Below are 25,748 nucleotides of genomic sequence, written 5' to 3'. Positions count from 1 at the left end.
GAAAGTTGTTGGAAAAATATATTTTATTTATTTTGCTGCGGGTTCGGGTTTGGGTGAAAAAACCCGAACCCAACGGGTGTGGGCGTGGGTGTCATTTTACCATCCGAACAACTTTTGGGTTTGGGTTCGGGTTTTGATTTCGGGCGCGGGTTTGGGTAGTGTGAAACCAGCACCCGACCCGTTGTCATCCCTACAAATAAAGCTGCTACTACTGCTCAGACTAATGGAAGAGTGTTCGCTGAGTGGTTCAGAGGATTCTAAGAAGGACAACTTGATTCGAGGTACCTGTTTTAATAACAAAGTTGAGTTGGTTGCTATTATTGATATTGGTGCCACTCATTTGTTTATTACGCTTGAATGTGCTACTATGATGGGTTTGAAATTGTCTTTAATGAGTGGGAGTATGGTGATCAATACTCCGGCTAATGGTTCTGTGACTACTACGCTAGTCTGTTTGAGCTGCCCTTTAACTATTTATGGTAAGAGTTTCGTGATGGATTTGGTTTGTTTACCCTTGCATGTAATTGATGTTATTCTTGGAATGAACTGGTTGGAGTTCAACCATGTTCATATCAATTTCTATAGTAAGACCGTGAGGTTCCTAGAGTCTGGTGATGGTGGAAAGCTGATGTTTTTATCTGCCAAGCAAGTAGAAGAAATTTTAGAAGATGAAGCTCAGATGTTTGCAATGTTTTGGGCACTGCATGTTGATCGTGAAGTTGTCAGTGTTAATTTACCTGTTATTTGTGAATTCCCATGGGTGTTTCCAAATGACATCAGTGATATACCTCTTGTGCGTGAGGTAGAGTTTGCTATAGAATTGGTACCTATTACAAGTCCGACATCGATGGATCCTTATAGGATGTCAGCTTCAGAGTTGGATGAAATGAAGAAACAATTTGAAGAATTACTTGAGAAAATGTTTTTTTGACCGAGTGTTTCTTCATGGGGTGCTCCTGTGTTGTTGGTTAAGAAGAAAGACGATAGTATGAGATTATGCATGGACTACAAACAGTTGAATACAGTGACTATTAAGAATAAGTATCCACTTCTGAGAATTGACAATTTAATGGATCATTTGGTGGATGCTTGTGTGTTTAGCAAGATTGATTTGAAATACGGTTATCATCAGATTCATGTTAAACCTGATGATATTCCGATTACGACTTTCAGAACGAGGTATGGTCATTATAAGTACACTGAATGTCCTTTGGTGTATCTAACGCGCCAGGTGTTTTCATGGAGTATATGAATCAAACTTTCCATTTGTATCTAAATAGGTATGTGGTGGTATTCATTGATGGTATTTTGATTTATCCCAAATCTGAAGAAGAACATGAAGAGCATTTGAGAGTTGTGTTGCGAGTGTTGAAAGAGAAGAAGTTGTATGTGAAATTGTCAAAGTCCGAGTTCTGGTTGAAGGAAGTGACTTTCCTTGTCCATGTGATTTCAAGTGGTGGAATTTTTGTCAACCCTTCTAAGATTGATAATGTGTTACAGTGGGAGACTCCGAAGTCTGCTACTGAGATACGAAGTTTCCTTGGTTTGGCTGGTTATTATCGCAAGTTTATTGAGGGTATTTCTAAATTGGCATGGCCTTTGACTCAGTTGACTCGAAAATGACGAGCTTATGTGTGGGATGTTACGTGTGAATTTTTTTTGTAGAACTGAAGAAGAATTTGACAACGGCTCCAGTATTAGTTTTTCATAATCCAAGTGAATCATTTGTAGTATATTGTGATGCTTCTAAGATGGATCTTGGTGGTGTGCTGATGCAGAATGGTCAAGTTATAGCTTATGCATCCAGAAAACTGAAGGTGCATGAAGGGAATTATCCTATGAATGATTTGGATTTGGCAGCAGTGGTTTTTGTATTAAAAATTTAGAGACATTATATGTTTGGTTCAAAATTCGAAGTGTTTAGTGATCACAAGAGACTTAAGTAATTGTTTGATCAGAAGAAATTTAATACGAGAATGAGAAAATGGTTTAAGTTGTTGAAGGATTATGATTTCAATTTGAGTTACCATCTTGGTAAAGAAAATGTTGTAGCAAATGCTTTGAGTAGAAAGTCTTTGCATATGTCGATGCTTATGGTGTGCGATTTCAAATTGATTGAATAATTCAGAGATATTAGCTTACTGTGCGAAGAAACTCCTAACAGTGTGAAGTTGGCTAGGTTGAAGTTGACTAGTGGTATCCTTTTTTAGATCATAGAAGGTCAGAAAGCTGATGTAAAATTGGTTGACTGCGTACGACTAATTAACCAAGGTAACGAATGTGAGTTCCGAATTGATGAGAATGGTGTGATGAGGTTCTGAAATAGAGTGTGTGTTCCAGATATATCATAACTTAAGAAGAGTAATCTTGAAGAAGGGCATTGAAGTGGTTTAAGTAATCATCCTGGTGCTACAAAGATGTATTAGGATTTGAAGAAGTTGTTTTAATGGCCCGGTATGAAAAAGGAAGTTGCTGAGTTTGTTGCTTGTTTGACTTGTCATAAGTCGAAATTGAACATCAGAAGCCTTTGGGACTCATGCAACCGTTGTGATGATAAGTGAGGGCGTAAGGGGAATAGCATAGAAAGTGTCCAAGGGGGAACAAAGTAAAAAGAGTAAACAAGAGAGATAGAGTTCATTTTGAACGATCGTAGAATTAGGAGAACATGAAGAATAGGCTAGGGCTCAGAGGAGAATTTTTTAGAACGCGAAGAAACAAATCAAATATGGGTCTTTGGTCCTCTTGTGATATAACTTAACTAGTACGCTAAAATTTGGTTAGGACTTGTATACTCTTCTTGATGATTGTTGGGTCTAGGTGATGTGAGAATCTCTTTTGCAAATTAAGGATTGTTTCTCCGTACTACATTATAAATATCTTATATTCTTGTGATAAATTGTTTAGTTTGAATATTTTTACTTCTAACATACCATCATGAGTCATTTCCAAAGTATCCCAAATTTCTTTTGTTGTTTTACAATTAGAAACACAAAAGAATTCATTTATACCTAGGGTTGATGCAATAATGTTTTTAGCCTTTTTGTCTAATGATACTTTCTTCTTGTCATCTTTATTCAAACAACATTTCACCTTTGATTGTTCTAGACTATTAATGATTGTTGTAGGAATGAATGAACCATTTTCAAAAGCATCCCGTGTTTCTTCTCTATGTGCCTCTAGGTACATTTGCATGTGAATCTTCTAGAAGTCGTATTATTCACCAATGAAACATGAGGTTTGTTGTTATTGCCACCATCTACCAAGAACGGTTTTGCATAAGTCATATTTATCCAGAATGAGGAGCAAGTTACCTTAACCCACCCTGATGATAAATATAAGTTTAGAGTGCAACCTAAGATAGGGGATGGGGTGAATTAGGTTTTAAGAAAATTTCTCGTTATTTTTCCGATGTCCTATTTCTTTTATTTTATGGAAGAACAATGATGAACTTATGAATTATAGTGCAAAAAATAAAAGTTCACTAATGTAAATGAGACATAAGGATTGTACTAGTTTCCATTATAAACAAGAGTACGTATAGTCCATTCACACCATGTCAAGGATTTTCACTATGTTAGATATTTTTACACCCTCACTCCAAGAATCTCTACAATCCTCTAACAAAATCAAGAAAGCACACCACTTTCTTTTCTTACAACACTTTGAGGAAAAAAACCCTATTTTCTCTTAAACTGGCTTGTTACCACAAACTTGGTGAACAAGTTACAATACAATGATACAAATATATATGTACATGTTATTTTGGATGATTTCCAAAATTATAATTTTATCTTCTCTCTCAAATAAACAATTCAAGAAAATGTAAACTTTGAGTGCTAAAGGTTTGAAGAATTTTTTCTATGATATATGAAAATTATGCAGGCAAAGTTTCGAAGAGTTTTGAATATGAACACTTTGAAACACATATGAATTATTTGAAAATTTTAATGAAAGGGGTAAATTGAAATCTGAAAAATTCTTGCTTTAAATACACCACAAGATGCCTCTTGAAAGAATAACAATGTTTGAAAAATATTCATGATTGAATGCAATGATTAGGAAAAGATTTCATGAATAATTGCAATGTAAAGGCAGTTTTTTTCACAAACCTCCAGGAAGCAATCAATTGTACTAAGAGGTCAATCGATTGTTCCATGGCCAACGTTCAAAAATATGAAAAATTTACAAAGAGCAATCGATTGTGGGGTTAAAATTTTAAGATAAAAAGACCCCTCGATTGATTGCCTTTTAGCATCAATCGATTGATGCTTCAATCGAAATTTCGAAGTCAGGGGAAAACATGTGATCGATTGTTCTATATTTTTAATCGACTGCGCCCTTTAAGAATTTGTAATTTTTCTCTTTTAAAGTGTATTTTGAATAGAAATCCTGTATGCATGATATGGCAATTTTAGAAGGGTTTATATGAAAGGTTGCGAACACCTAAAACTTATACATAATTGAGTTGTCAGTGTACCATAACACATGATCAATCCCTTGATATCTAACTTAAGCATGATCAATTATTTTCTTAAGACTTCTTCGATATTGAGAGATCTTTTCTTTCTTTGAATAAATGTATTTTCATCAAAACATCATATAATTAAAAAGTTTGTCTTCACAGCAAGTATGTTTTTGGGTTGCACCATGTTCAATGTCATGTCAGAAACAAGATCCTTCATTTCAAGATTAAGACGATATGGAATGGAATAACTAAATATTTTGTAACACAATCATGATTTTCTATACCATAGCCACATTAAATGTTCATGTATTATTTAATATAAGGTATTAGTGTAACTTAAAAGGACACACATTTCCTCGTTTCGGTGTCATCCTATTTCATCTTTTGAAAATGTTTTGTGTACTTGCCACTTCTTTCGCATCTCAACATCACAAATGCATGTCTTCTATCAAACCCATTATCTCACCATCCAGTTACAACGTCAAACCCCAATTTGGCAGCCTTTGTGCGGATCCATTAGAGCATATTTTCACGAACAACATGCTTCTTCTCTATTGCAAATTGTTTATAAACATCTCCTCGACATCATCCAAATATAACATCCATATACACATAACACAATAGCTTTGGGGACAACGTCAGAGTGCACCATATATAAGTTCAATCATAACAGGAAAAAAATTAAAAACTCACTAAATTTAACATCACACTAATCCGGAAATACACTTTCGTATTATATTCAATAATAATTGAAAGATACACTTCCAGATACAACACTCGTTTTTCAAAACAAAAACTAGATTCTAGCAAATAATGAGGAAAGAAATACATGTACATTACCTTAAATTTTAACATATTTGTTCTTTTTTATGTGATGAAAATAGAGAAATGTTATTTTAAAGTAAAAAACTTGATTGAGTATAGAAGGAAGTTTTGGTAGGGTTTGAAGAAGAATGACGATATGATCATGAGTGAAGCATACATGCAAGGTAGTGTTTTATTCAAATATCCTGATTGACACAATAAATGTAGGGGTTAGTCAAGAGATATATTTCCAAACTATTTTTTTAGAAAAATGGAGAATTCTCAATTACAACATGTTTCTTTATTGAGAAGAGTGTCAAAGGCTCAACAAGGAAAAAGACTACACAATAGCTCTAACAAAACCAGAGCCAACCAAATCTAAACAAATCTGATCTTGAACGAAACCTGACATTTCATCTTGAAATTCAATGTCTATATAACTCTTAATGCCTGCTCTAGCTAATTTATCAACACACAAATTAGCCTCTCTACATGAGTGCAACACATTCACATCTACAAAAAGCTCTATTATGTTTCTGATTTGCTTGATCAAAGCACACCCTTCAAACTCTTTGACAATATCCAAATCAATGACCTCAACTACCTAGTAGCGTTCATACAAATCTCCACCTTATTTCACCCCATTTTCTGGCTAAATGTTTTGGTGTGCATTAAGTGCATCTTGAGATATACTTATTTTAGAAAGACAACTTTGAGATTCAAGAGTAGTTCTTCACCTGTAAGGGGGGAGGAACATCCCTAAAAATAATAGGTGCAAGGGTGGTAAAAAAGTTGACATAATTATTTAATTAGAAAAAAATGGTTTAAGTAATAAACTTTGAGTTCTTGTGTGGTCTTTCTTTGAAATATTGAATCTTTGTGTTTTATACTTTTTGGTTAAATTTCATATTTTATTTGATGAGTTTTGAAAGAAATTTAAAAAATTTTTTTTTTTTTTTTTATAAGCAAGGATTAGATTAAGACGAGTACTAGGGGGAGAAATTTTAAAAATTAAAATGATTTAATAGATTCAATTTGTTTATATTTTTCTTAGAAAATGAGAATTTGCCATTTTTTATATTTTCTTTTTTTCGTTTTGGGAGTTCTATAACTCTACCTCTGCTTTAGGGAGCTGACATGCATTGATTTTCTCGAAGAAATCCATGTGATTGTGTCTGATCAATTTTTCTATAGTTGCCTTTTTTCTTTTTCTTGTATGAACTGTTTTTGGGTATAACTTCCAATATATACATTCAATTGAAATGGCACATAAATGTTTTGAGAGTTTCCGAGAGCATTTGTAAAAATTCTGGTCTCTCTGAAATAAAAAAAAAGATGCATTTTTAAGAATATAAATATTTTATTTAAGGTTGTTGCATGTTGGAAACTAGTAGTTTGTATACTGAACTTAGCAATAAGCCTTGTACTTGTACAACACACAAATAGTTTGCATTCTGAACTCTTTTGTTTTAATAAAGATGGTTCCTTAATAATACTTAGGGTGGTAAAACGGACCGTGGCCCGCGCACCCGTCAAAAAATGGCGGGTTGGGTTGTGATTGTAGGCCCGCCGTTCGCCAAAGCCCGCCCCGTCAAAATCCGTCGCCCGCCATACCTGCTCCGCCAAAGACCGCCGCCCGCCAAAGTCCGTCCCTCCTCCAAAACTCACTCTTTTTTTAGTTAATTCTAGTAATTACAATTGTTTATGGTTTATTTTATACATTTATTTAAATATATGTAATATTTTTTAAGTAAATTTGTTAAAAAGTTGATTTTATAAAAAAATATTTTAAAAAATAAGTGAAAAGTTTAATTAAAAGGTAAAAAAACCTATTAATCTATTAAAAAATATAAATAAAAATAGACGGGTAAGCCCGCCAACCCCCCATTTGGCGGGACGGACATGACTTTTATGTCCATTTTACTTGGCGGGCATGTCCACCCCACTCGTTTTTTGGCGGTCATAAGGTGAGGCGAGCGGCGGGCGGCCCGTTTTGCCACCCCTAAATACTTAACTTAATGATGTCCATGTTTTAATTTTTTTTAGCGTTTATAGCTTTTAATTTTCACCCCTTTTCATCACCGTTGATTTTTATAACATATACCATTTGTTTTGGAAATTTCTTTATCCACCTCCCTACTTTCTTGGTCACTCCTGGTGAAATCCCCAAAATACCCCCTGTTTCGGAAATGCATTTCCGAAGTCCCTTATTTTATGAGAAAATAGGTGATTTCGGAAATGTACTTCCGAAAACGTGTTTTTTTGATAAAAAACATTGATTTCGGAAATGTACATCCGAAATATTGTTTTTTTTCCAGAAAATAGGTGAATTCGGAAGTGCATCTCCGAATTCACCCCCCTTTGAAGAATTCGGAAATGTACTTCCGAAATAAGGTCTGGGACAGAAGAAAAATAATAAACAACAACGAATCGATTTATTTAACGGATGAAGATTACATCGATCACATTACATAAGATTAAAGTTACATATTGTTAAACACAGGTAGGTGAGGATGAGTCAACATTTTGATAACGTCGGCCCCCGATCTTTGAAGTTTCGCATCCAACTCGATCGGACCCTTCGAAGAAAATCGGTCGAAAGTTGTCCACAAAACCGCTAAATCTTCGTCGTTCTTGACCTCGAATGGTGTGAACTCAACGTCTTCGTCGTCGTTAAGCGATGGCGAACGGTACTCAAGCTTGACAACCTTCCGATTTTTTGGATATTGCAATAGCGTGTTGAGCGAAGTTATCAAGTCCACAAACGGTGTGTCGCGCGAGAAGCAGAATTGGAACGGCATCGGGTAGCCACTGGTGAAGTAGACGAATGCTAGGTGGGGGTAGGTTTGTGTCATTTGTGTTTTGTGGTGTGAAGATGATGAAGAAGAGTGTTGTATTTATAGACTTATTGGAGTAATAATGGTCCAACAAACCTTATCCTGCATTCAGTGGAAGTTTCGGAAATGAACTTCCGAATTGGTCTGAAAACATGTATAATTCGGAAATGAACTTCCGAATTATGCAGAAACAGAGGTGAATTTCAAATTTTAAGACTTGCATTCTGTTTTGGGTTAACAATACCAACTGCATGTAAAATAGGCATAAAAATGTCAATGACAACATAAAACATACTTATATTATATATGTATTGAATCGGTCCGATTTTACATGGTAAACGAGAATACATACAAAAAAGGACACGCACCGGTCATTACAAACAAAAAACGGCCCGGTAAAAACTAAAATTCGCCGAACCAATTGGTGGCGCCTAAATCTAAAATCGGTATGTTCTTCGATCGCTCTCTATTTTCCTCACGCTCTTGGCTCATCATTTCTTCAAACTCCGCCATTCTTGAAACGAAAGGATCCGGCCAAGTCTCCGCCTCATTTGAATGATGTGTCATCCATTGACAAGAAGTAGACGGTATAGGACACCCCGGTTTCAAAAAAACTTGCACGAAGTGGCGCAATCTTAGATACCCGAGACATATGATGCGGCTCGACGCGTCCAATGGCGGTCGGCTATGAAGTGGAAAGAATGTCTCACATAGTCCAAATCTCGTCAAATCGACACACACCCGATCATATGCACTTGCTATTAGATGGCCCATATCGGGGAATGACCTCCACTTCGAAACCGGGGCGATACCTCTAAGTGATGGAACAAGTGAATCATGAAGTTTCTCAAAGTTTTCTTGATTTTCATAGAGTCGGCCGTAGATGTCCCGATGCGAAGTCAACTCCGAAATAAGTTCTCGTCGAATTAGAGTGTGATTTTCTTCTCCTTTTCCGAGCAAACCCGCAACGGCCCGATATCCACAATTGTCGTCGCCTCCAACATTAACTATGTTGTCAATATATTTGTGCATAAAAAGCGGCATCTCTTCAATGTAGATCATGAGAGATTTTTTGATCGGAGGTGTGCGAGGCGGCTTTGAAATACGGGCTCCTTTGTTACCACTACACTTGGACTTTGGTGTCGGTGAATCCGCATTTGTTAGGTAACTTAATTCGGAAATTTGTTAGGTAACTTAATTCGGAAATGCACTTCCGAACCATCGCAGTTTCCATCACAGATTTCATCAATCAATGTAGTGAAGTAGGGAATGAAATGAGAGATGTTTACCTCAAATTGTAGCTTTCTATGCTCCCTTTAACGTGATCAACGGTTTGAAACTTGATTTTGAGACGAAAAATGGTTTGATTTTGGTGGAAGTTTTGGAGAGGATTTGAGTTTGTTTTGGAGAAAAATGATGAAATAGTGAAGGAGGGAAAATGGTATATGAACACTTTTTTTCGGAAATGAACTTCCGAAATAATACCTGACTGTAAAAAACAACGTATTTTTTTGAATTTTCATGCATTTTAGAAATGCATCTTCGAAAACACCAATTTTTTGGTGTTTTCGGAGATGTATTTCCGAAGTCTGAAAAAATCTAAAAAAAAATTACTTCGGAGATACATCTTCGAAGCAGGGGTAAGTTGGGGTTTTCGCTAGGGGTGACCCCATAGGAAGGTGGATAAAAAAAATTTCTTTGTTTTAATTGGAACTTTAGTTCCTATATTTTTTTATTACTAATTTCTATAAAACTATAATCGTATTACTATTTTAAATTTTGAAAAACGATAATTAAAAAAAAAAATGGATGATGCACCGACAGTGTAAAACATTACATTGTCAACCAATCACCACCATGTCTCCAATTAAACCATTATTTTATTTTAAAATAAATTTAATGACATGACAAATTGATGGTTTTCTATTAGATGACAGTATAAAAAGTGCACTACCTTTTTACTCAAAAAAAACATACAATTTTCACAAATATGGCATTTAAAAAAAAAACGGAGGAAGTATTACTTATCAATTAATATGCCATATAACATAGACGGTGAGTTTAGAAAATAGATTAGCATATTTTCATTTACATTTTGAAAGAGAAATATTAGCACGAGATGAACTTAATATACATAAAAGTAGTAATTGATAGACCTTTGTTAAGTTAGCTGATGCATCATTCATTACTTCATTATTGCATTAGTTTTATTTGTTCGTGCCTACTTCATTAGATTCATATAATCTTCTTTACCTCCAGTCTTTCTATTCAAAGTCATCACAAAAACGTTATTGATTGTATCATCTCATAGAAGCAAATATCCTCACTCATAGCATACATTCCCCTGGAGCAACATACCTTCAAAAAAAGGTAAAACTCTCCTAACATGAACTACACAACATTCTACATTCAAGAATACTCGGTCAACAAAGTCAATAATCTAAAACCCTTGCGCTCGGGTTGACCGGCCGTCAATGAGGAAAATACCACGGATAAACTTTCATGATTTTCAAAAGAATCTCCTTTAAACTATATACTGGTACTGATAATATAATTGAAAAGCTCAAAAAATCCAACAATTCATAATAGAACGAAAAGTCACTCTACACAAATGGTCTACTAATGAAATAAAATTATTTCTATTTTAGTGATAAACATAATACAATTTAGATTTATAAAAAATGGCAAAGATGATCTGCCAAAAAGAAATTCAATATTGACATAGGAATCCAGGGCACCACCTACCTATAATGATATTCAACAAAAACTAAAAAGTATCATTCATACATCTGTCAATATTAATGAAGATACAATGACAACATATGCCAGGAAAAAGAAAAGGGCGATCTGTACGAAAAACTTTGGATTTTCCCTCATGTTAGGCGATGTCACCGCCCTGAAAATCAGATAATGAATCATCATATTATAAAATCATTGAACAATCCATGGCAGTAATTTAATTGATGTTTTGATTACACTTTTAACTAGCAGAGTGATTACCTAGCAATTCGCTGAGAGAAACGGGGAAAGGGTAAACTTTGTATGAACACAATGCCTGGTCCAGTTAGAAGAGCTGTTACCGCATTGTCACCCTGTAATTTCAAGATCACAATCATATGTATAAGACTCTTAAGAAAATTAAGATGTATTTTGACAGGAATCCGATATCAAGGGAGACATGGTGGTTCCCATTTGTACAATACTATGCGGTGTACAAAAAGGCTACTGATGATTTATCATAAATAATTTCTATTAGTAATCCATTTAAATCTAAACCCTTTTTAATAGTTTGACCTATCGTTTTCTTCATTCTCCCTCTTATCTTAGACAATCTTTTGTCAAAGTTTCCTCATTGTTAAAATTTTTTACAAGTGTCCAAACCAACTTAGTTGAGAATAACTTTTTTTTCCAAAACAGGTTTTATCTAACTTCTCTCTAATACTTCCATTCATAATCTACTCATCCGCTGTAATTTTTACGGTCTCACCCTTGGTCTCATAAACCTGTACATCAGTTGTTGTGCAGGAAAAGTTTCTCTTAAACTCGAGTGACGTCTGTTTGAATCCTATGCTTTACATATCTTAATATTCTCTGTCATTTTGGATGATGGATCCAAACAAGGTTGGAGTTTATACTTCCTCCCTTTTCCCTCTCCTCAGTATTCCCTCAAACCATTCCCTATCCCTCCCTACTATATTATTAATGAATCCTCCCATCCTTATTTTCCCTAATTATCCAACTGATATACCCTTGTACTCCCTAATATTTCTAAATTTACCTACCCAAAGACATTCTAACTAACTAACTAACTAACTAACTAACTAACCAACTAACTGTTTTCTCTATTTACCCCTTCCTTCTTTCCTGACAAAGTTTCCTACTGAGGTTATCAGCTAGTGAAGTCTTCAGTGATGACTCATGAGCATAAAAACTTGGAACTGAATACTGCAACTGCAATTATTGAAGAGGAAGGGAGAGAATTAACTGCAACTACAAAGTTTCTAAACTTGTGAAGTGTTACTAGGAAAACATATATGTAAATTTTGAACTATTATAAAACATTTAGATAAGAAGTTTCTACTGCGACAATCAAACTTCAAACACATTTTATGACCCACACAAAAAAGAATAGTTCACAAGAACGGTATTTACTGTGGAAGATGAAAATACTTCAGAAATAGAAGCTACTTACTCCAAACATTGTCCTTCTTGCAGGACCATTATATTTTATTTGGATATCTACTGTACTCGTCACAGCAACAATGCAAGAAACATCAACAGCTAGAACTTCACCAACCTCGAGAATTTTCTGTACAACTAACAATGAAGATAATCCACAAGAGCAATCCAATGAGAAATACTACAGGAGTACAGTAATAAAGAAAAACAAAAATACTCCAAAGGATCCGGAAACCAAAATAAAAAAATAATGCTATAATATGTATACAAGTCAAGAAAATATACCGGATCCACCCCCTAGAATGAATGCAAGCCCTTGGCCGGATAACTTCTGCCTCAAAAAAGCCTATAATATGAACATGGTTTTAGAGAAGTAATATATACGCATGACAATAATACTTTAACTTCTTCCACTTCCACATTTATTTTCCAATTGAAAACAGATTATGTCGGAAGAAACATGACTGTGATAAAGTTTATACTGATTTATTATCAAAAAAAAAAGTTTATACTGATTTTGAGGAAAAAGTCACAAACAAAATCTGAAGCCCAAATGTCAGGTGATAAATGTCGTGGTAGATAGTATGATAGAACACCGTAGACATTGCAGCCTACTCAGAATGCCAAATCTTTGAGCGCGAGTACATTGTCCATTTCATATAATATAAATATAACAATAATAATAATAATAATAACAATCAAAACAAAAAAACTAAAATTGCTTCCCGGACAAGTGGCCAAATTTTAAGTTATTAGTTCCTAAATATCTCACCTCAGCCCCAGCAACAACATTACGCCCCCTTTGATCAACCATGTTGCTGACCTTCACGTCATTGACCGAGCACAAAAATGCATCAGGCTACAAAAAATTCAAAATGAAGTTAGTTTGTATTTCAGGTCCTTAGATTAAAAAATAATGATTACCAACGAGTAAATCCATAGAAATCAAATTTTAGTATTTGAATCAACCTGAACAACATTTGAAAAGAAATTGGATATACCTGACACAGGATCTCTCCATTAAACATTGCCAAATCAATCTGTATTCAAATAAGTAGCAAACACATATGAAATAATTTCAGCTAGATAGATACAAATAATGGATTTTGAAATTTAATAGTGTAACAATCCACTATTTAAAAAATTCAGAGATGTAGGTACAAACCGGGAGAATTCTAGCAAAATAAGGCGCAGCAATTCCAACAAACCCATCACTTGGTCCAGAATTGCGAACAACAATGTTAGATATAGTTTTGCCAAACAACCACTGCCATATGCCTACTTCATTTTCTGGAACATATGCATTTTCCATTTCAACAGACCCCGACATAAAGCACATGGAACCTACAATTGCCATAGCGTACAGATTCAATTAAAAATATTGGCAAGTGTGCTCCACAATTCCAACTGTAAGTTATGTATATCTATGAAGGAAATAAATTGACCCCTGAAGGTTTTGATCAAACAGCTTACCAGGCTTAGCGATGATTTTTTCTTGTGGCTTCAACATTATCTGGATTGCAAGAAGCAAGGGATAAACGATGTTACATAATTATATATTGTTGATAGTATCAAATGAAAGACAAAAAGAGATTGAAATTTAAGACTCAGGATAGTCACGTATACCTGAACCACCTGAGCTTCACCACCTAAAATCTGAAAAGGGATCATTGCATCTTGCTGGCTCTAAACAACATTAGATGAAAATTCATAATAAGATTGTGAAGGATAATTGAAAAGAACAAATGAGTTCAGCCAAAGAGTAAATTATCACGATCTTAAACTCAAGCAAAACTTTGTATGAAACTAACTAAGGATCAGTATTAGTTGCAAAACCTAAATTAATTTCACAAAATTCAGGAACACTTCAATTTCATGAAAGCTATTACAGAATCTAGGTTAACATAAACAGATGATTGAAAAAATTGGTGTAATTACCTGATAAACATAAGGCTGAAAAGGCGTTGAGAAAAATGGCGCAGCCATGGCCAAGTTCTATAGTGGTGCAACAATTTTCAGAATGATAGTAGTAAATAGTAACCTAATCGAACGTGATTTTCAGATCTGAGTTTGATTTGGAGGATGATGGTGATGAATTGGGTTCGGGGTTTTTGTGCGTTTTGTTTTTTATTTTATTTATTTATTTATTTATTTATTTATTTATTTTCATTTACCGCTTCTTGTATATGTTTTGTTGAAAATACGTGTTTTGTTCTGATGTGGCTTATTTCTATTGGGTGATTGATAGATGATTTGGCTAATTTCTATTGGATATGTCACTCAGAAATTCCAAGCGGTGCTCATGCTTTTTTAACATGGTCAATTTGTTTTAAGATGGTCAATTTGTTTCCTGGATTTGTTTTTTCGTAGAGATTTTTTGTTTTTGTTTGTGACAAGTCAATTCATCCATACTTTTTGTCGAAGTCAAGGAATTAAAATTTGGACAAAGATTTTAGTACTCTTGAATTTGGTTGGGTATTGATATATTTTCTCAATTAAATGAAGATATTGAATGTCACATTATTTTTTAATATTATTTTATTTTTGAAAAAATTAAAATTTTAAATCAATTAATACTAGCGTTCAAAAAAAAAAAAAAATCAATTAATACTAAGAATACTAGCTGGTACCAATTAAAACTAAAGGATATCAAAGAATTTGTCTAAAATTTTAGGTCTTTTGATCTTGATTGGTTCAAAAATATAAATTTATTTTTAATTTGTAATTTTTGAAATTATCAATTTTAAGTTAAAATTATTTGATAATCGGACTTCTGTCAAGATGTAAATATGTAACACTAGTTGATACAACTTGGTAAAATGGTATTAGTTTCTATTACATCGTCTAAGGTTATTTTACATTGATAATAGATATTCATTAAAAAAATATTATTATTTTTACATATATTAAAAAAATATATTATTGTTATATGAAATGATAAATTATAAAGTATTTTATAAAATTGACTCACACTGACAAAAAAGTTGTGGTTTCTAAGTTGAGACATTTCATCATTAATATAAAAGAAATAAATTTAAGTAATTAATACGATAGATAAAAGAAACAATTATTTTAAGATAACAACAAAAAATATAGATGAGGCATTATTTTAGACATAATAAATAATGAGGTTTATTTATTAAATTACTGAAATTTATATATCATTTGTGTTAATTTTATAGACATTAAATAGGGATAAATAAATGAAGTAATGTCTAACTCCAAATTTTAATATTAGACACCATTATAACTAAAAAATATTTGTTATTCATTAGATAAATGACATCTATGGTATATGTATAGGTCAGGTACATCGATTATTTTACAAATCTTATAAGTACATTTTTTGTTTATAGTAGGTATAAAGGTAGACCTTGCCAGCTCTTCGTAGGATTTTGTTGGCACCAAATTTATTTGGTGAAGATTAACCAATCAAGATGGGAGAAAGATTTACGAGAAGTTAGACCAAGATTTGTGTATTGAATAGTGGAGGTTAAACTTTACAAATGCTTTTGTGAAAACTCTAACACAATTTTCAGATCACCACCCAATACTCATAATTACCTATGAGGATAACTTTGAGAGAGCAGATAAAGTTTTCAGGTTTTAAAGTGTATGGCTTTTGGAAGAGATATGTGATGATACTATTCGCAACATTTGGAATCTAAGTATGAGTATGATAGATAATTTGTTGCAAATTAGAAATCACGTGGTTCAATGGAAAATGCACACTATTAACAACATTATTCAGCAAAAGTTAGAAATGATGGTCAGATTGAATGATAGTCGATGTTGCATTCAAAATGGGAGAGATCAGTATGGCCTTTCTCAATTAGAAAGAAAACTTCATCGAGAAATGACTAAAATCTTGCATCAAGAAGAACTTTTGTAGTTTCAATGACCAATAGCAGAGTGTTTGGTGGGCGGGGATACAAAACATGTTATTCAGGCCCGACCCTAGGGGTAGAAAAACAAGGCCACCGCCTAGGGCCTCACTTTTTTAAAAGAGAGTACTACTTTGATTTGCATAGTGTATATATATATATATATATATATATATATATATATATATATATATATATATATATATATATATATATATATATATATATATATATATATATATATATATATATATATATATATATATATATATATATATATATATATATATATATATATATATACTATATCATTATTTTGGCTAGTTACAGCTTTATGTTTATATATCAATAATATCAATAATTTGCTGTTTTTAAATATGGCTAGTTACTACTACTTACTAATTACAATGTTTATATCATTACTTTATCAAAAATAAAAAGAAACAAAACAAATAATTAGAAAATTGAAAATAAAGAAAAATAAATGAACACTGCATTTCTTTATCTATAGATTTTTAATGAGCACAATAAATAATTAAAAATATATATATATTTTAAATATTGGTTAATATATTTACACAATTATAATAATTTTATAAAAAAATATTATAATTTATGAAAACATAAATAAATTGTGGACTTTTAATATTTTCACTAGGTTTTTATAAAATATAATATCTTATCTTCTTTTTTTATTAATTCAAAGAAAATTTGACCATCAAATAAATGAAATTTATCTAATTTCAACTATTTTTAATAAATTTATGTTAGATAAATATAAAAAATAATATTTAAATAAAAAACTAATAATTTTACTAAATTAATATTAACGTTTATTGAAATAATTTTAGTTAATTTGCCTCGGGCCTCCAAATGTGTTGGGTCGGCCCTAATGCTATTAACATGTTAAAACATTCCAAAGACAAAAGAAGAATGTAATTGTTATGCTCATAGATGGTCAAGGAAGATAGATCGAGAATGCATACGACGTCAATAAGTCACACTACTAAAAAAATCGCTTTTAGTGCTCGATTTGGTGACTAAATATTTTTGGTTACTTTAGAGACCGAGTTAGAGACCGCAATTTGAATAGAACAATTTTCATCACTAAATCAGTTGCTAAAGTAATTTGGCTATAAAAAAAATAAGGGGCCAACATGTTTTTAATATTTCATTAATAAAAATTTTCATTAGCGTTTTACTAAAAAAAATCTCAATCAATCTTTTAAGTTTCTTTTTTAACATTTATCAATAAATTTTTTTCTTCCCACTTTTCTTTGGAGAAGTTTCTATTTATTTTCTATAACACTCTCATGTATCTACCAAAGAACTCATCTACCTCAATCATAAAACTCTAATGTCGTCCCCCTTTTTTACTGCGTTATTCTGTCCAACAATGGCCACACAATTTCCACAATTCTCTATCTTTCATTGTGGATTTTCTTTCAATCCATTCATTTTATCAAAACTACAGAGTTTATATCGGAGATCCACCGCATAATGCTTAACTTTCGATCACCTTTAAGCTCATCCAAGGGGGTTGGGCATCGAATATCCCGTCCTTGTTACTTAAACTGCCTTTGTGACTGCCTGACTGGTATGTTTTTTAAATATACTATCCCTTGTTTGTATTCTCTCTCATTTTACGATTTTCTTTTCATATTGATATTAATTTATTTATTCTATTTCAGCCATTTTGAGAGTCTTTGCTCTATTCATAACTTATGTCACAGGTAAAAATCTTTTGTCGTAGCCAATGTTACTTTAAGTGGGTGTTTCATCTTTATTTTATTTTGTTTGAAAAAAATCGGACTATAACCCTTTTTATAATTAGATCTGTTTGATTCTATAAAATTGGTTGTATTTGGTTTGATTTTATGACGCCAAAGCTACTTGAAGGTGATGCATATGAAATATGGATGATGTCGTGGATTCTAATCTCCTATAAAATGATGGTCAATTAGTATAATTGTCATACTAAAATATTTAGGTTGAGTGCCCGTCTTTCGAATCAGGCACCCCTTGTTCAGATACACCACCCGAATCCTAAGCATTCATTCATAGTGCACGATCGTGCATGAGACATATATTGGATCAATGAACAATATATACGAGATAGTGGAATTTAACTACACTTCCTAGACTTCAGTGAATCAACTACCCATTCTTGGAGTGGCTGCTACATCCTAGGAAGACTCTGTTAATGGCTCTGTGGACTATTAGTACATCAAGGTCGTACTTCTCATCTCCATGTGAGCTAACTCTCAATACCATAACAACCTTAAAGCCTCTAACAATCGTTAATCGCCAGGGATTGTCACACATTTATATTTCTAGAAAGTAAAATTAGCACCTACCGTGGGGCCCTGATAAAATTAACTTGGGCCACCGTCACCTCATTCTACCAAATTATTATCTTTATGCTCATCCTACATTATGGTGAACAAAAAGACAATTACTTCAGCCAGCGAGGAATCTAACGACGAGAAAGGGTTATGGCATAGATGTGTGTTATTATGGATGAGCTTCGTCGTCGGAACCAAACCTTGGAGGATAACATTCTTCACATTCAACAGTGCTAACAAAGAACATATATTATGGATGAAGTATAGTATTGGATCCCCAACCTCTCTCAAACAAGATATGAGAGGCGCCCGTCCCTGAGAACTTCAAGCCGTCACTGTTGGCTAAATTGATGGATACATTGACTCATATAAGCATGTGGCCTCAATCAAGACTCATATGGTCATCATTAGGGATCCTGACTCCTTTAAGTGCATACTTTTGTATAGTACCTTTAGAGACGTAACCCTGTAATGGTATATGGACCTCCCAAGGCTCTTTGTCACTAGCTATCAAGACCTGGTGAAGAATCTGGTCCACCAATTCGCCAAAAATAGGAAAGAGAAGCTGATCGTCGCCAGTCTTTTCAAAATATTCTAGGATCCATCAGAGTTGTTAAAGGAGCATCTCGCTTACACCAACGAAGCAACCATCAACATAGTCCATCCAAATTAGGAAATGTTCATAGGAGCATTTTAGAACGAGCTCAGGGTAGGGCATTTTAACGAATCCTTCGCCTAAAGGCATGTGTCATCCTTGGCTGAGGTTGTAATGCAGGAAGAATACTATATCAAGAGTGAGGAGAGCAATGCTGAAAAATAGCCTTGCGTAGCAAAAGAATGCACTTCAAACACTGATAGCTCACGAAGGAACCAATGTACGTCACTTATGAGAGAGAACGATCTTCAAGCAAATGGAAAGTCCATCGAAAGTTTTATGCCGTGTGTGCCTTCCGGGAGTAAATATTGCATGTGGACCTCCACATGCATAATATCCCTCAACCACCAGCTCCCAAACAGGCGCCATGGGATCTGATCCTCGTAGTTGGTACAAATTCCATAAGGTCAAAGGATATCAGACATAAGACTATTACCAACTAAAAAAGGAGACATATCACCCCATCTAAGAAAGTCATCTGAAGAAATATATCATGGGTAACTTTGTCAAAGGGTCTAGTGAATCCAATTCTTAAGGGCGAGAATCCTTAGGAAATCCATGATCCAAGAAGAGGAAAGTTCCATCTAAAGGAAGCGGGGTTATGTCTATTTGCTATACTCTTAATACCACTGCATAGATTTTATTGGAGGAGGAAATACAAAGATCGGCGACAAAGAAAATGCTCTTCAGGTCCTGACCATCAATGGACCACCATCGACTCAGAGGTAGGCGAGTCATAAGCTCTAGAGGCCAAGATTATCTTTTCGGAGAAAGATGTTGAAATTCTGGTATACAAATCTCAGATGTCCTAAAGGATGTTGAGACGTTGATCTCTGAGTTACATGTAATGGCAGGATAAACAAGATTTAAGAACAAGGGTGAAAGTAATTGAACACACATTATTGTTAACCCAATTCGGTATAAATAATACCTACTCTGGGGGCTACCAAGACAGGAAGGAAATCCACTATCAGTAGTATCAATTCAAAGCTAAACAACCTTCGGTTTACAACTTCTCACTTAATCCTTACCCAGTGCAACTTCAACCTAAGAACTTCCTGAATAAGAGAAACCCATTTCACTTCCAATCACCACAGTGATATCTCACAATAACAATCCATGTTACTGATATTGACGGCCCTTTGCCTTAATCTTTAATTACAAGAAACACTAGATTAAGAACTTCTTAATCAAGAATACTTGATCTTTCTTAAAAGTTTCGATCAAGAACAATAACTTGAAACACAATCAACACACACTTAGAATAATGTATCAACGATACCTAAGTGACATACATACATTTAATACTTAACAGCTTATGAATGCATGACAGAACTTACAACTCAAAATAGTCCTACTCTTCTATCAAGAATGATATTAGAGAGACTCACATTAAGCTCACAAACCCTAAACTATTCCCCGTAAGTTCTGCTCTTCAATCAGGGTTGTTGTCTTCTATATAAAGCACACATTTGGTCTGGATTTGGGCTTCAAAATACAGCAGGGAGATTTCTAAAAACCTATACAAGATTCTCCATAAAATAGGTATCCAATCATTAGTTTCCTAAATATTCTCCATATTTAGAAACTATGAATACATCTTAAAAACAAATAAAATCTTTTATCCTTAAATTAAGCGTCATGTTGGATTGCATAATATTCTCAGAATATCCTGCATATGTAACAATCAATACAGATTCCAAAAAGTCTAACTTTGCGCACAATTAAGATGTCAGATGATCTTTGCATATGACATTTTACTCGACATGTCATACCAGCTGCAGTCGATAGAACATCTCGTTCAACATTATGTCTAACATATATTTTCTACAAGTTAGACCACCTATGTAACATGTTGTTGTCTAATTTGTTTTACTAAAATCAATGCCAATCATAAATATTATAATTAACAGATGTCGTCGACATTCACCAACACAATGATGACACCGTAGTTATTGGTGTTCGATATGACGAGTGAGAGATAAAAGGTGCCTTGATTGAACTAGAGAGCTCCATTGACATCCTCTATTGGGATTCCTTTGAGAGGTTCCACCTATATTTGGGGGACTTTAAGCCCTTTAAAAGATCGTTGGTGGTTTTCTCAAGCGAGTCAGTAAATGTGAAGAGCTACATAACATTGAAAATATCCTTTGGAGCAGGGGAAAATGCCAGGAAGGTCACGGTAGGATATCTAGTCATTGATGATCCCTCATTTTATAACATGATCATATGGCAACTGATAAGTTCCACATTTATGTGAAATACGTGAGTACTCATTAACTTATTTTACAAGCAATTAATACAAAAACTCCTAGTTTATATATGAACGGTGAGAAAATACATTTTTGAATTTTTAAAGTACACAATACTCCCTCTGGTCCTATTTATAAGAGAAAGTTGACTTTTTAGATTCATTGAAAGATCAATGTATCTGGTTATCTGGTCCATGATACAGTCCAAATACATTTATTATTCATTGAATCTAAAAAGCAAATTTTCTCTTATAAATGGGATCGGAGGTAGTAACTAGAAACAGGTGAAAAGGATTGGAAAATCAGGATTTAGCACGAAAAGACTAACCCAGAGCAAAACCATGGAAGACTAGGATCGCTGGGCCTACTATAGGTGCGCCAAGCACAAGAAAAAAGCTATATGGGATGGCTTGATGCAAGTTTCATGGTGAAATAAAGGTTAGCTCTTTAATCGAAGGGGTGATGCGCTAGGCGAGGAAAGACAACTATGGACACATGGCAGAAATGCAAGCATTGCTTGTTGAGGAAGAAAGTAGAGCAGGTCAAAGTATGGTATGTAACGCCCCAGACTGCTTTCGCGATGATCGACTGACCCCATAAACCAACACGGGTCTTTTCAGCATGCTTTTACCTCACTCGCACGCTTTCCGGGAAACTTCCCAGAAGGTCACCCATCCCAATACTACTCCAAGTCAAGCACGCTTAACTGTGGAGTTCTTATGGAATGAGCTACCGAAAAGAAGATGCATCTTGTTGGTATAGGTAGTACCGATCAATCCTTATAAGCTTTCTTTTTGACCATGCAGTCCCATACCTGCACGGCCTCAGGATCCCTCTCATTCCGATGTGGCGACCACCCTAGCCCCAATTGGCCCCAGGTGTTCCGCAATTGGCCCCAGGTGTTCCATGCGGTGCAACCACCCCTCGGCTTCTTCGGCCTCGGGTGTTACATGCCCACCAGCTTCCGCATGGTTCGTCCTCGAACCACAACGTACTGGGAGAGGTCTGGCTCTGATACCATTTTGTAACACCCCATATTACCGGCTGCACGCATCAACCGTGTCGGCCAACCGAGCATGTTACCGGCTTAATCAATAATCCCCCTAGGTCCGCTTATCGGCTGCCCAGGAAATATTGTTTTTGCCTCCCGCAGGAATCGAACCATGTACCTAGGGGTTAAGTACATATTCATAGCAATTCCTGCTACCACTTGAGCTACTAGCTCAATTGGTAGCAGGAATTGCTATGAATATGTACTTAACCCCTAGGTACATGGTTCGATTCCTGCGGGAGGCAAAAACAATATTTCCTGGGCAGCCGATAAGCGGACCTAGGGGGGATTATTGATTAAGCCGGGTAACATGCTCGGTTGGCCGACACGGTTGATGCGTGCAGCGGATATCGGGGTGTTACATGGTACACGAGTTAGGCGCAAGGACGATGAACCTAACGAGAGGTTCAGAAATTTGCATATAAGTAGGATTTTCCAATTTATTGCAAAGGAAATTTTTGTGGAGCGAGGTAATACAAAATTGGAGTAGGTTTGCCTTGGTCTGTAACAGTATAATAAGAGAGAAAACTTAAAGGTGGAAGCGCTGCTTAAAAGACATGGCAAATACACTTCCAAGACTAGCTTTACAGGATTACCGACAATTACATTAACAATGAATAAATGTAGCTAAAATCTCTTTGTTGGGAGTTGGATGTAGTCATTATATACATGTATTGAATAAGTCATGACGTTCTATGTAATTCTACTCATGCTTTAATATTGATGACTCTTTAATCTTAATGCTTGTTTTAATTTTTTTAAACTAAAACTCATTTTAAGGTGTGACATAACATCGAAAGGTGCTTGTTATTGCTAGATTCAAGATAATCATCTATTTAATAGTAACACCTAGAGGTAAAGTTTAGGTCAATATTTCCATGTAGCGTAGCATGGATGGATGTAGAGTCTTGGTGCTTTATAACTTTTGGAACTTAATGCTCTATGTTGGTTAATAGTCGATATATCATACTATTGGATAATGCACTGATCTCAGGGTGTTTAGACCGAAAAAAGATATGAATAAGAGCAACATGTTGTAATATTAATAGGTGAGTAAAGGATCATATTACTAACCTATGAATTTGAATGATAAATACGTAATAATGAAATCAACCTCTAGCAAGTTTTCTTGCTATTAACACCGGAATCTCCATTTTATCTTCTATCATTTATTTTGTCCTTTAATTTCATGCAACATATCAAATACACAACCATTCTCTACTTAAAATCTTAAAAATTATTGAACGATCTTTAAAACCACCAATCTTTACGGATATGATAATTGTAAAACTTGCATTTGCTCCTCAGCAAACAAAATTGCGTTGTTGCTAGGATATTATGCATATGATTTATTTCATTATTAATAATAAAGATAATTTTATTTATATACTACCGTATGATTTAGCACCACTTTAATATGATTTACTTTCGGTGTCTTTGATTGCAAAATTGTAAGCACTTGATAAAACATTACAATACAAATCTTTAAAGTACTGTATAATTTTTTTTTTATCTTGTATGATGTTTGATAAATAATAGATATGACAAATAAAATCTAATAAAATTTACTACAATAAACTTATAAATGTAAATATTAATAGAGGAGAAAGAGAGAGAATATTTTTTAATATAAAATATGAGAGTATTATTAGTATATTAAGTAATTAGTACAGAAGACAAAAAATATATATTAATTTTGTAAATATTAATAGAGGAGGGTGAGAGAGAAAATATATTTTTAATAAAATATAAAAGAGTATTTTTTTTATATTTTAAATAACTTGTATTAGAGATAAAAGAGTATTTTTATATATTAATATTATAATAGTAAAGAGAGAGAGAGAATATTTTTAATAGAAAATAAAAGAGTATTTCAGTATTTTAAATAACTTGTATTAAGAATATAATAATATTTTTGCATTATAAATATTAATAGAGGATTATGAGAGATATAAAATATATTTTTAATAGAAAATCAAAGAATATTCTCATATTTTAAGTAATTTGTTCTACAAAAGAATATTTTTTATATAGCAAATATTAATAAAGGATAACGAGGGAGAAAAAATATTTTTAGTAAAAAACAAAAGAGTATTTTTTATATTTTAAATAATTTGTACAATGCACAAAAAAAATTGTTCCATATTTTAGTGAGAAATACAAATCATAATTTTTGTCTAGTACCTAATCATGATTTTTTGTCTAGTCTTATAAACATTTTTAAAATTAAACTCAAACAATTAGAGTTGTGTAGAGTTGTGTTGTCCCCTCTATTCTTTAATATCATATCAAACACACAAATTCTTAAAAATTAAACAATTGTATTGATTCTTCCATTTTTAAGAAATTATATCTTTTAAAAGCTAATATTATAAAAACATTATAAATTAAATTCTCGAGTTATAATAATTTAGAATCAAAGATTATTTTAACTATTTATTTATTAATATTATATACAAATAAAATAAGATATAAATATTATATACAAATTAAATAAGAGTTAAATATGTTTAATTAATAAATTTGACTTTTAATTCCTATAAGAAAATGTCGTGTACTCATATTTGAGTCATTACAAAATTATTTATGCCCGTAGTTTTAGTTCGTGTAAAAGAACTAAAACTTCGTTTAAAAATAATTTTATAAGAATTAAAAATGACATTACACCAATCATTAGTAAGTTTAGTGGTGATTGGCGTTAGACCGCAACTGCGATCGGGAGGGGGCTAGAACCACTTGATGCCAGAACTGGTCCTAAACCGGACTAAACCAGTGGTGATAAAAAAAATAGGCTAAATTACAGTTTTGGTCCCCCTATTTTAGTGTTTTCAGGATTTTAGTCCCCCTGTTTTGTTTTTAAACAGTTTTGGTCCCCCATCCCCACTTTGGCTACCAAAAACACCTATGTGGCAATTTTTAAATTACGTGGCATTATTATTTCGTTATTGTCAAATGTCAGGTCATTTATTAGCAAATAATAAAAATTAAGTAATTATGAAAGTCTTATTTTATTCTTTTAGTTAAAAACAAAAGACACAGTGCCAAACGAAGAAGGAAAAGAACGAAGGAGGTTACTGAGCAATACACATGACGAAGAAAGCAACGAAGGAGGATTCAGGGCAGAAGCATGACGAAAGGGAAAGCGTCCAAATCGCATCCAACAAAAAAGCATCCTTTCCAGGTAGTTTCGAGTTTCTGTGTTGAGTTTCACCCCTAATATTATGATTGAAAACCCTAATTTTCACCGCAGACCTTCAATTCATTTCATATGCAGAA

General features: G+C 33.6%; 2 protein-coding genes across 2 annotated transcripts; one reads left to right on the top strand and one right to left on the bottom strand.

The window, feature by feature from the left end:
• Positions 1 to 223: 223 nt before the first annotated feature.
• Positions 224 to 931, top strand: LOC131630952 (uncharacterized). The gene has a single exon (XM_058901693.1). It carries the CDS (start codon positions 224 to 226, stop codon positions 929 to 931), a length of 708 nt encoding a protein of 235 aa, XP_058757676.1.
• Positions 932 to 10,660: 9,729 nt separating this feature from the next.
• Positions 10,661 to 14,421, bottom strand: LOC131630959 (uncharacterized). The gene is made up of 10 exons (XM_058901700.1): positions 14,224 to 14,421; positions 13,912 to 13,971; positions 13,759 to 13,798; positions 13,451 to 13,629; positions 13,287 to 13,325; positions 13,058 to 13,144; positions 12,571 to 12,631; positions 12,299 to 12,423; positions 11,107 to 11,198; positions 10,661 to 11,002 (listed from the first exon to the last, which is right to left on the bottom strand). Exons 1-10 carry the CDS (start codon positions 14,269 to 14,271, stop codon positions 10,888 to 10,890), a joined length of 846 nt encoding a protein of 281 aa, XP_058757683.1. The 5' UTR covers positions 14,272 to 14,421; the 3' UTR covers positions 10,661 to 10,887.
• Between the last annotated feature and the right edge of the window lie 11,327 nt (positions 14,422 to 25,748).

The sequence above is a fragment of the Vicia villosa genome, unplaced genomic scaffold (genome assembly GCF_029867415.1).
Source record: "Vicia villosa cultivar HV-30 ecotype Madison, WI unplaced genomic scaffold, Vvil1.0 ctg.000756F_1_1, whole genome shotgun sequence".
Lineage (NCBI taxonomy): Eukaryota > Viridiplantae > Streptophyta > Magnoliopsida > Fabales > Fabaceae > Vicia > Vicia villosa.
The sequence above is the reverse complement of the archived record's forward strand: the minus strand, read 5'-3'. Positions and strand labels throughout refer to the sequence as shown.

What these genes read in the sequence shown, in the direction of transcription:
- LOC131630952 (XM_058901693.1), top strand. Translation starts at nt 224, where the DNA reads ATGGAAGAGTGTTCGCTGAGTGGTTCAGAGGATTCTAAGAAGGACAAC.
- LOC131630959 (XM_058901700.1), bottom strand. Translation starts at nt 14,271, where the DNA reads ATGGCTGCGCCATTTTTCTCAACGCCTTTTCAGCCTTATGTTTATCAG. An exon ending in TTCAGCCTTATGTTTATCAG is followed by an intron (nt 13,972 to 14,223) that starts GTAATTACACCA and finishes AATGTTGTTTAG; the next exon opens with AGCCAGCAAGATGCAATGAT. An exon ending in CAAGAAGGACAATGTTTGGA is followed by an intron (nt 11,199 to 12,298) that starts GTAAGTAGCTTC and finishes TTGAAATTACAG; the next exon opens with GGTGACAATGCGGTAACAGC.